The 11,427-nt window shown below is 40.8% G+C and overlaps 1 protein-coding gene across 3 annotated transcripts; it reads left to right on the top strand.

The window, feature by feature from the left end:
- The first annotated feature begins 1,990 nt into the window (after window positions 1-1,990).
- Window positions 1,991-10,675, top strand: dpp7 (dipeptidyl-peptidase 7). Of its 3 annotated transcripts, none has more exons than XM_029440858.1 (14): window positions 1,991-2,126; window positions 2,427-2,553; window positions 2,643-2,782; window positions 5,712-5,821; window positions 6,696-6,831; window positions 7,041-7,122; window positions 7,410-7,576; window positions 8,006-8,066; window positions 8,613-8,731; window positions 9,289-9,445; window positions 10,038-10,102; window positions 10,188-10,258; window positions 10,357-10,508; window positions 10,615-10,675. In XM_029440858.1, exons 1-13 carry the CDS (start codon window positions 2,040-2,042, stop codon window positions 10,466-10,468), a joined length of 1,434 nt encoding a protein of 477 aa, XP_029296718.1. In that variant the 5' UTR covers window positions 1,991-2,039; the 3' UTR covers window positions 10,469-10,508; window positions 10,615-10,675. The 3 variants fall into 3 exon arrangements, 2 of the variants coding, with proteins under 2 accessions (XP_029296718.1, XP_029296717.1); XM_029440857.1 differs by having other exon boundaries at window positions 5,658-5,821; XR_003832870.1 differs by lacking the exons at window positions 10,357-10,508; window positions 10,615-10,675 and adding an exon at window positions 9,766-9,823 and having other exon boundaries at window positions 5,658-5,821; window positions 10,188-10,245.
- The last annotated feature ends 752 nt before the right edge of the window (window positions 10,676-11,427 follow it).

Genomic DNA, 11,427 nt, shown 5'->3' with positions numbered 1-11,427 from the left:
CCTCGATGGACACAGGTTGCAGGTGTGGCCTGATCCTTCGGAAATTCACCACCATCTCCTTGGTCTTGGAGGTGCTCAGCTGCAGATGGTTAGACTTGGACCACCTCACAAAATCCTCCACCAGGCTCCTGTACTTCCCCTCTTGTCCATTCCTGACACAGCCGACGATCACAGTGTCATCTGAGTGACACATCCAGGGGGATGGGGGGGAGGGTCCCTGGAGGCAGCCTGGGTGTCGGTGTTGGGGGAGGTGAGGGCAGGGTGGGGGCGTTTAGGGAGGTGCTGGGTGGGCAGCTCCTGGTTATCAAACCTGTTGTAGAACAGGTTGAGCTGGTTTGCTCTCACATTATTGCTCCCCTTCTGTTGTGTTGCTGCCCTTCTTCTTGCAGCCTGTGATGGTTTTCATGCTGTCCCAGACCTCCCTTGTGTTGTTGTCCCGCAGCTTCTGCTCTACTTTCCTTGTATATTATTAAATTAATATGAAATATTATAATATCTCCAAATTGCACAGCTTGTGAACGCCTGGTGTTACTCTTAGAAAAACCTGTCTAAAATGTTATGTTTTTGTGCCTTTGTTCTGTAATTTGAACCTGAACTTGATAACACTTGGTGCTATGTTTCTATTGTGTTTTCCAGCTCTTACCTACCAGCTATACCCATCTTCAGGCATTTTCAACAACAAAAATTCAGGTGGAGTTTATTTTCTTCAAATTCAGTAAATTCAGACCACTATTACTTAGTGATTACGAGATGAAGCTTCATGAAGCATTGAAGCTTTCCATCCAATTGGTTCGCGCATGGGCCGAAGCTTCATGGTGCTTAATTTGCTCTACTGCGCCATCAAGTTGACAATAAATGTAAAACCGGCGAAGTGCAAGGCTGCAGTGGATGTAAAGTATCTTTGCCCTGAAGATTCTTTGACGGATGCACACATATAAGACTGAATATAATGTTGTATTTAAAAATAAAGATTGATATTATTACGTGATATTGAGAAGAGAGTGCCTGGAAAATAATGTGGGCTTTTTACACCTTAAATGATAGTGCAGCTTTCGATTGGACAGGGAGAAGAGGAATGGCATACAGCAAATAGCAGCAGGTCTGTTTCGAACCTCGACAACCTTTCGAGCTGCGGAAAGCATTTGAATGTGGGTATTTTCGTGTAAATTCGCCCACACTGTAAGGGGTTGAATGTATGTTACTAACTCAGCATCCGGGGCATCATCCCCGAAGTTTCTGTGTCTCTCCTCTGGCAGGTTGCCACTGTTAATGGTTTCGTCTGGATCATGAATCGTGGCTGCACCTGTTGCCCTGGCAACGGGAAGCTTATTTGACATCATCCTGCATTCTCTTTTTAAATACGATCACATCATCGTTTTTGTCACATAGATGTTGTATTTATATTATGTTGTTCATCTTGTACACACGACATCTATTACAGTTTGACTGTCCTGGGAGAGGGATCCCTCCTCAGTCTCTCCCTGAGGTTTCTAACATTTTCCCCCTTTAATTGTGGGGTTTCTTTTAGGGAGTTTTTCCTTGTGTGATGTAAGGGTCTAAGGACAGAGGGTTTCGTAACTTGTACAGTCTGTAAAGCACACTGAGACAAATGTGTCATTTGTGTTATTGGGCTGTATAAATACATTTGATTTGATTTGATTTATTTGTGTTCTTCAGAAGGGTCACATGTTTCTTACTTTAAGCAACAGGCATCAAAAAACATTGCACAATTCAAAATAGGGTCTAAACCACAACTATTTTATATTGTAAAACATAGTTTGTAAAACGCACATTGTAGCGTGTTAGTTCTCAGTAAATTATATTCTAGTATTTTTGTATTTCTTTAGTTTTGCTTTCCTCATTTTCAATTTTCTGTTGTATTATTTCAACTGCTTAGAATACTCAAAAAAGTGTCGATTTTACGAGACGCACTTAAACGCAGCGTAGGTCATAACATAATGTCATGTGATACATGTGATACGCGCAGGCGCAGTGGTAGTCGATCTGAGCAGTAGTTTTTGCAACGTTATCCTTGGAATATGAGTAAACTAGTAGCTCTTTTCACGGTAATAGTAACGCTGCTTTGTGTTGAGGTGCTGCACGGCCTGCCATATACTTATTTTCAGGTAAAACATTTCTCAGTTTTTATTTGATTGTTGTTTTTCTGAAAGATCTTTCAGAAAAAAGATTCTCGGCCTGACTCAAATATTCTGCATATAAGTGACAAACGAAGCAATACTTTTAGTTTATTCAAATAACACTTGTTACAATGTGTCGTACATCCACATGTAAGCCTATGTTTGGTAATGTAAATGATATGTCAGCTAGCATAACGTTGAGCCGAATCGAAGGAGATTTGGTTTCTTAAGTACATGATTTTATGACAGAACAATTCAGTACAATATGCGCTGTACTTTCATTTTTAGTCTAGAAAACATCATGGATTCAAGACTGAACCCCAGTTCACAGAAAAGTATTTCAGTCAGACTCTGGACCACTTCAACTTCAACAGCATGGGGAACGGGACATTCAATCAGCGTTACCTGATCACAGGTCAAACCACATTTCCATTTGAAATATAACGAGTATGTACTGTATATGAGCAAATGACTCATTGTGTTCTGCTTTTTCTCTCATTTTAGATAAGAACTGGGAGAAAGGCTATGGTCCTATTTTCTTCTACACTGGCAATGAGGGAGACATTTGGGAGTTTGCGTCCAACTCTGGCTTCATCACAGAGTTGGCTGCTCAGCACAGAGCCTTGGTCATATTTGCTGAACATGTAAGAAAACACTGCTACAAAGAGCACAGTCCAATACAAACGTATTATCATGTTTGACTATACATACAGTTATGGCAGAGTCAAATGTACAGATCATGGGACAAGGATATTGGGCAATGGATGGTTAAAGTCTGACTTGTACTATCAGCTGAAGTTCACCCCCCACGACCCTCCAACCTCCAATCACAAGTATTTTCTTTTCCAAATCAGCTTGGTACTCCCTACCAGCCACTTGCAAAAAACTACTCAGCTGATATAACTGAAAAGAACAGATAATTGTTTGGATTTTTATGGAATCTCTGTTCCCTTTGTTATAAGTTTAAAATTGTGTTAAAAAAAAACCTTTTATTACTATATGTGTATGTGTATCAAGCATTCAAAGGATACTTGAGCATGTATGTGAAAAAGAGAAAAGGGGAGAGAAGAATAACAAAACAATAGTTTTTAGTAAAAATTAGCAAAACAGGCTGTAAAATGTATTTTACTGTTTATCGTCTTGGCCTTTCATTCAAAAATATTCACACAAATCTGACCTTTTCACTGAGTTAAAATTATTGAAAGAAATTCTTATTTTGACTTTAAATAAATATTTTTCTCCAAAACATGTGTGCCACATTTATTGGCACCTCTTCATTTAATATTTTGTGCAGCCTCCTTTTGCCAGGATTACAGCTCTGAGTCTTCTCCTGTGATGCCTGATGAGGTTGGTGAACACATGGCACAGGATCTGAGACCATTCTTCCACAAACAATCTCTCCAGATCCTTCAGATTCCGAGGTTGATGCTTCACGGCTTGTGGACTCTCCTCTTCAGTTCATCCCACACATTTTATATGGGATTTAGGTCCGGGGACTGTGATGACCATGGCAAAACCTTTATTCTGTGGTCAGTAAACCATTGTTGTGTAGATTTTGAGGTGTGCTTTGGATCATTGTCCTGCTTGAAGGTCCAACCACGGCCCATTTTAAGCTTCCGGGCAGAGGCTGTTTAATATCTGCTGGTATTTGATAGAGTCCATGATACCATGTATCCTAACAAGATGTCCAGGGCCTTTGGAAGAAAAACAGCCCCACAACATCAAAGATCCACCACCATACTTCACAGTGGGTATGAGGAGCTTTTCTGTAAGGCTATCTTTCTGTCTACACCAAACCCACCTTTGACGTTTGTTGCCAAAAAGCTCTATTTTGGTCTCATCTGACCATATAACCCTGTCCCAATCAAAGTCCCAGTAACGTTTGGTAAACTGTAGGTGCTTTACTTTGTTGTTAATTGACAGCAATGGCTTTTTTCTGGCAACCCTCCCAAACAACTTGTGGTGATGTAGGCGGCGTCTGATGGTCGTTTGAGACTTTCTGACCCCAAGACTCAACTAACCTCAGCAATTCACACGTCCTCTTCCGTGGTTAATTTTTAACATCTTCTGTTGCTTTAAACTTCTTAATTATTGTCCTGATAGTGGAAATGGGCATTTTCAACTCTTTCAAGATTTTCTTATATCCATTTCCTAATTTTGTGCAGCTCAACAACTTGTTGTGGAAGTTTTCCTGCTTTACTCTGGAGAGATGTATATAAAGTCACATAAATGGTGATAGAGACAGAGTTGTCTTTGTGCATTTATTTGAGATCTCAAAGGCACCAGTTCTACAGAGCACAGTGTAGTCTGTAGGAGGGCACAGATTGAAAGAGGACACACAGACATGTTATACACACTTGGTCCCTTGACTCTAGTGACTGAGTGATAAACACAGCAGAAACTGCTGATGACCTATAGAACAATAAAACATCAGTCAATAGGTGATTGATCAGCACATCTGTTATTTACTGTAAACAAGCAATAAACCAAAGATGATCTCTGTTAGATTAGTTCCTTTTGATGTTTGTAAGGTCATTCCCTCCAATCTGATGAACCCAGTCCTGGGAAACTCAATCCTTTTATCTTTGGGTATATAGACATTTGTTTCTTGGAGCAACATAGTATCCTGACCGTCTCCTTGATAACAGTTATGTAAACACTAAAACAAATGGCACACCCAAGATTCTTTCTCAGAGTTAATCAGTATGTAAATCTAATGAGAGGACCATCTGTGTCCTGTCTTACAATGCCTCCCCCATTATAACAAGAAAAGGCAGTTGACCCTGGCTTGATAAGGGAACTTGTAAAGTTGTGCAAATGCATGAAAAGAGAAATATGCAGATCATCACTTGTAACATTATTAGAACATTATTTAAACAGTAGACATTTAAATTGCTATTACAAACTTTTCGTCGCAGATCATCACTGTGTTCTCGGGTCTTTCCCATAGTGAAGAATGACAAAGAGAATGTTGGCCGGTGTCACCTCATATTAATACCCCAGTGAAACAGGAAGTCATGGTTGACCACTTAAGAGTTCCTAATCAAACAGGTGAACCTAAAGATGTAACATATGACTGGAAATATACTTCAGTTAGATTTTTATCACAGGATTTTCTAGGGGTGCCAATAATTGTGGCACAGATGTTTTGGAGAAAAGTATTTATTCAAAGTCAACATTTATTTTTTCTTTCAATAATTTTACTTCAGTGAAATGGTATGGTTTTTGTGAATATTTTTGAGTGAAAGGCCAAGACGATAAAAAATAAAATACATTTCACAGCCTGTTTTGCTCATTTTTACTAAAGGGGTGCCAATAATTCTGGAGGGCACTGTATGTAGCCAGAAGCCCAAAAGTAGTCTGAGAGCCCTAACAGGCTGAGGTGAATAATACTGATGACTGAAATAATTTGGTTCCTTTCCTCAGCACATGCTGGGCTCAACTGCAGCTTTACAACTGCCTTACTTTGTTTTGAGTGTCTGATCAAGCTTGATCATCTTTGTCCTCTCCCTGTTCTAGAGGTACTATGGTAGATCCCTGCCGTTTGACAAAGACTCCTTCAACATCCCTCAGATCGGCCTGCTGACAGTGGAGCAAGTCCTCGCTGACTACGCTGTCATGATCACTGAGCTGAAACAGCAGCTGGCAGCCACACACTGTCCAGTCATCGTATTTGGTGGCAGGTAGGACCCAACTCACCAACACTGTACTTACTGTGATCCACTTGTTTGACTTACTGAGCTCCTCCCAAGGTTTTATTCTTTATATAAGTGATCAGTCTGACACTGGTTGTTTACTTGAAGCTTAGACGTGACTTTTGTTTTGCTTTTACTAAAATATCTCAAGAGATAAAAAATTAAATAATTGTATATATATATATATTTAATGTCTGAATTAATGTTTGTCTTGATTGCCCTCCAAAAAAAGGGAAAACATTTGACCTAAATTAAACTGCCAGCTGGTGTACATTTTGAATGCACCCCGAAGTGTGATGGAGCTTATTTGACATGCTTACTGGAGACCGCCCTGCCTTTTGTGCAGGTCATCCTTTGATTATTGATGAAACAACTGATACTTTAATCAATTTATCATTTAGATAATAAAATGGTAAAAAACTAGAAATAAACGCCAATTTTAATTGTCACACCCAACACAGTGTAACGGGCTGGATGAGTTCTTACACAATTTTGCAAAAAAATCCTTGAAGTCAATCTTGACCTGAATTGCGGCTATTCTGAAAATGTCAACATACTATAATCCCTCCAATATATCCGGTTGAATTGTGGTTGGAAATCAGATGCCAGATGTACAAGAGCTGCAGTGCAGGCTTTCAGAGGGTCATATGAACCTTTTTCTACTCGTGCTTTTGCTCTTATGAAGTATGATTGTGGCTCCATAAAAAAAATCCCTTTTCAGATATCTGATATTTGTATAGTTATGGTCAGTTAATCTTAAACCAGACATGACGCAATGTTTATTCTAAAAATACAAGATATACATTTATATTCTTATTTGTTGCTCGTGTTTCCTGACCCGCTGTCTCATGTCTCCCTGCAGTTATGGTGGAATGCTGTCGGCCTACATGAGACTCAAGTATCCAAACATTGTGGCTGGAGCTCTGGCTGCCAGCGCCCCCGTCCTGTCCACTGCTGGGATGGGAGACTCAAGACAGTTTTTCAGAGATGTTACAGCTGTACGTGCATGGATGCTCTGCCTTTTGTTGTAACCCACTTTGTGATTCAGACAGGTGTGATTAATCTACATAACCCTAACCTAAAAAAGGTTCCAAAATTGATGGTTGCCCTAAAACTGTTAGAGCTGTTTTAGAAGCACAAGAGGAAATAATGTGTGAATTTCCACCCGTGTACAGGTTGGACAATGACCATGTTACTCTTTTCAAAGGATTTTGAGAACGTTGCTCCTGAATGCAGAGATGCTGTGAGAGGAGCTTTCCATCAGCTGAAAGAATTATCTGAATTCCAAGGTAAGTCTGTGTGACAATGTTCTCTCTCAAGGGAAGATGGCCTCAATTTTATCTACGCAAATAACAAGATTGAATAAAAATAAATATTGTATCACTAACGCAGCAATGACTTGGATTTTGTTCAACTCTAGCTAAACAATATATATATTTCTGTTTTTTGTATAATGTCAAGAACTTCGAACTGTGGGGGGGGGGTTGCTCTATTTAGGTCTGTAAGGAAATAATGAAAGGGTATCATGCTGTAACTCCGATAAGGAATGAAAACCCACTACCATTGATGTTACCAGATTACAGTCGCATCCAGTCTGAACTCTCCTTGTGTCAGCCTCCATCGTCTGCTCAGGACATCCACCAGCTCAATGGCCTGCTGAGGAATGCCTTCACTCTGATGGCCATGCTGGATTACCCCTACAGCACTCACTTCATGGGCAACATGCCAGCCAATCCTGTCAGGGTAACTGCACATCAGTACTCAACAGCTGCACATGTGCAGACATATCTCTTAATACAAGTAAATCACCCAGATGTGGTGCATGTGAAAACAGAAACAGTGTCACCATTACAAAGCTTGTCCAGAGAGGGGGGGGGGGAGGTGTGTGTGTGTGTGTGTGTGTGTGTGTGTGTGTGTGTGTGTGTGTGTGTGTGTGTGTGTGTGTGTGTGTGTGTGTGTGTGTGTGTGTGTGTGTGTGTGTGTGTGTGTGTGTGTGTGTGTGTGTGTGTGTGTGTGTGAATTGAAATCGAGTCTACAAGGTACACAAAGGAAACGGTAAAACAAATATGAAATACATAGATATAGACATGAGTATAAATGAGCAGATATAACAAGATGAGTCAGGTGGGATTTTTTCCAGAAAGGGACTGATGCTGACTTCACTTTTCTCAGGTGGGCTGTGAAACCATGCTGAGCGGATCTGACCTGCTCGCCAACCTCAGGAACACTGCAGGTGCTGTATGTTGTGTGCATGGCCTGAAACATTGCTCTCACGCAGCTCTCTTGTTGATCAGATGTATTTTATGTCAGCAGACACTAGAGGGCAGCTTCATATTACTTATTTAACAATATACTTATGGTTCTTTGAGTTCTCTGAATCACTTGCAATTGTTACAAAAGAATATGTCCTGCATTGGAGTTTGCACCCTCACAGCCAGACATGTGTACATCCTGCTTTTTCTGTGTGAAGCTGGTGAGCTCTGGTTTCTTCCTGCTGGACCGGTGACTGAAGTGTTGGAATGTAAGAGTTGGTGTGTGTCAGTCTGTTAGCTTCCTTGAGACCAGAGTATTTTCTGGGAAAGAATCAAGAATCTCTTAAAAAAAGAAGAAGCTCAGAATGGAAGTGAATGGGGGGAAAAAATGCTTTTATTTTTGCTTCAAATTTGATATTGTACATTTTCTATCTGATCTCCATCACAACTTCCATATCAGGACATTTCAATAACTTCAATTTAAGTGTGTATGACCTGTCAGTTGTTGATGGTCCACAATCCTGCAGGGATTGTGTACAACTCTACCGGGGTGCTGACCTGCTTCGACCTGTACAGTCTGTATCTGGAGTGTGCTGATCCCACCGGCTGTGGATTGGGTTTGGACAGTCTGGCCTGGGACTATCAGGTACTCCAGCAGTCACCAACACGCAGCATAGAAAATAGTATTTGTATGTAATGTGATCTGATCAAAATGTTAGTATAGGATCATGTTAGGTTGGTATCAGTCAACTCTTTCGTTAAGAGATGGAAGTACCAAATATGCTCACAATATCCTTTTTTTCATTCTTGCTGTTGGGAGTTGTTTCATTTTTTGTTGTTTGTTCATGATTGTTTGCACTTATTGTAGCTCGCTTTGGACGAAAGCATCAGCTAAATGAACTGTAATGTAATTTTTGAAAAAAAGAATGACGGAAATGAATGAAAATCAGACAATCATCATTAGACTTCAGTACACGGGACAGATAGTGGACTGATAACTGAAAACTGACAAATACAAAACTATTCATTAGAATTAAAATGACAATGCACTCTAGTTGTGATATGTGTAGGAATTGTCAGTGTGTTTAAAAACTGTTACAATACAGATTATTTATATTTCCATTTTCGCCCATTCATCTGTGGTGCTTCGTGTTTAAACTGTTGATCAGACTCACACTTCCTCTGCCTGTGTTCTGGTTGCAGGCGTGCACAGAGATTAATCTGTGCTATGACAGCAACAATGTGACGGACATGTTTCCTCCCATGGCCTTCACTGAGACGGACAGACAGCTGTACTGCGGCAAACGCTGGGCTGTGGTTCCACGACCCCACTGGCTCAAAACCCAGTTCTGGGGAGACGGTGAGTCCTGATTACTGTCCAGACTGCATGAAATATCAGGGTATCTAGAAATGAAAAGTATTTGTGGTAACTGCCAAAGTGCCTGTTAAGACTGTGCATGTGGCACTTTATCAGAGCTCAGTGGGCCAGGCAGGCTTGGTTAATGCAGCTGTACATGACTGTAGAGTTTAGTTGTTTGAAAATGAGTAGAATTACCATCAACAACTGGGCTGATGTTGCTCAGTAGACCGTAGTGAATTCTACTCACCTTTAAATCACTAAAGTAGGAGACATTTTGTGTCAGTTAACTGTTATATTAACATGAATAATGTTATTCATAGATTCTGGATTTTTCAATGAGGGGGATGAAGACCTAATTTAAAGATTTTTTTTAACAAGGTAATTGAACTTTCTTTTGGAAAAAAACATATCTCTTATATTATTCCAAGCAAGAGTAACATGTCTGGAGTGGATCTTAAGTGCTGTGGAAACATTAGTAAAATAAACCAAAGATATACAGTGTTTGGTCATGGAGGCACTTGGGCTTAGTTGTGGAAAGTCATAGACATGTCTTGTCTATGATATCTGTTTCTAATAAACTCCTTCTGTTCAGCCCTCTCCACAGCAAGCAACATTATTTTCTCCAATGGAGATCTGGACCCATGGGCAAACGGAGGGGTAAGAGATCAAATCAAGTGAGCACACTTCAGTGACCTGTGAAGCACTGCTTTCAGTCTGAGTCAATCAGCTCTCTGCTGTTTAGGTGCGCAAGTCCTTGAGCTCTTCATTGATAGCGGTCAACATTTCCGGAGGAGCCCATCATCTGGATCTCAGGTACAGCAAGCGGTTGGTCCCTGGAGAGGCATTCCTGACTTTTTACTTCTTTTTAACTCTAAGCAAAATCTAATCTGCCATTTATCTGTTTTATGCAGAGGACATAATGATGCAGATCCAGTGTCAGTGATCAGTGCCAGAAAGACAGAAGCAGACCTCATCGCACAGTGGGTGAAGATGGAGCGGGCCAGATTTCGGCAGTCACGTTAAAGTAGGAGTCTTCAACAGGGGGTCCACGGAGGTACTGCAGGTGGGTCGCAAAATTGTTTGTAGACAAAACGATTTTTTTTTTATTACAAATTTCTTTTTTTTTTGCTTTGCCATTAACATTCCCTCCTCCGCTGTACTTCGCGAAGGGCGGCGACACACACCTACAGAGACAGAGTGGAGGAAAGGAGAGGGGTGAACTAGGATCAGGAATCGTGGCTGTGCCTGCTGCCCTGGTCCTGCTGGACACCGGGAAGCCTTTTTGACATTTTCCTGGATTCATCCATACTCTCTTTTTTTTTCCAACACAACATAATTTCTGTCAAATGTTGTATTTGTACTATGTTGTTTATCCTGTACACACGACATCTATTGCACGTCTGTCCGTCCTGGGAGAGGGATCCCTCCTCAGTTGCTCTCTGAGGTTTCTTCCATTTTTCCCCCTTTAATTATGGGGTTTCTTTTAGGAAGTGTTTCCTTGTGCGATACGAGGGTCTAAGGACAGAGGGTGTCGTAACCTGTACAGTCTGTAAAGCACACTGAGACAAATGTATAATTTGTGATATTGGGCTATACAAATACATTTGATTTGATGTTAACACCCTCAAATTTAACCTGAGAGTAAGCAATTTAACCTCATAGTTATTGTTTCATTTCAACGTACTTGAATGCAGAGCTAAAGAGTCACAAAGTCTGTAAAGTCACTTTTCAGAGAAAGTAAGGATCAACAATTCATTATAATTTTTACCTGTGACTGTGGCTCTTCTCTCTCGTTGGACTCCTCTCCTTCAACTGTGGATTGGCCCCTGGATCCATGAGTCCGATGTCTCCTCCTTTCTCCATTGGCACTGCTGTCTCCTCTGGAATTCCTTTCCCCATCCCTGTTAAAAGAATGCCCATCTTTGGGGCGGGATCTTCGTGTCGTATCCTGTACAGACTGTGAAACACACTGAGACAAATGT

The sequence above is a fragment of the Cottoperca gobio genome, chromosome 9, assembly GCF_900634415.1.
Source record: "Cottoperca gobio chromosome 9, fCotGob3.1, whole genome shotgun sequence".
Lineage (NCBI taxonomy): Eukaryota > Metazoa > Chordata > Actinopteri > Perciformes > Bovichtidae > Cottoperca > Cottoperca gobio.
Note: the sequence above shows the minus strand (reverse complement) of the source record. Positions and strands in the feature narration are given on the sequence as shown.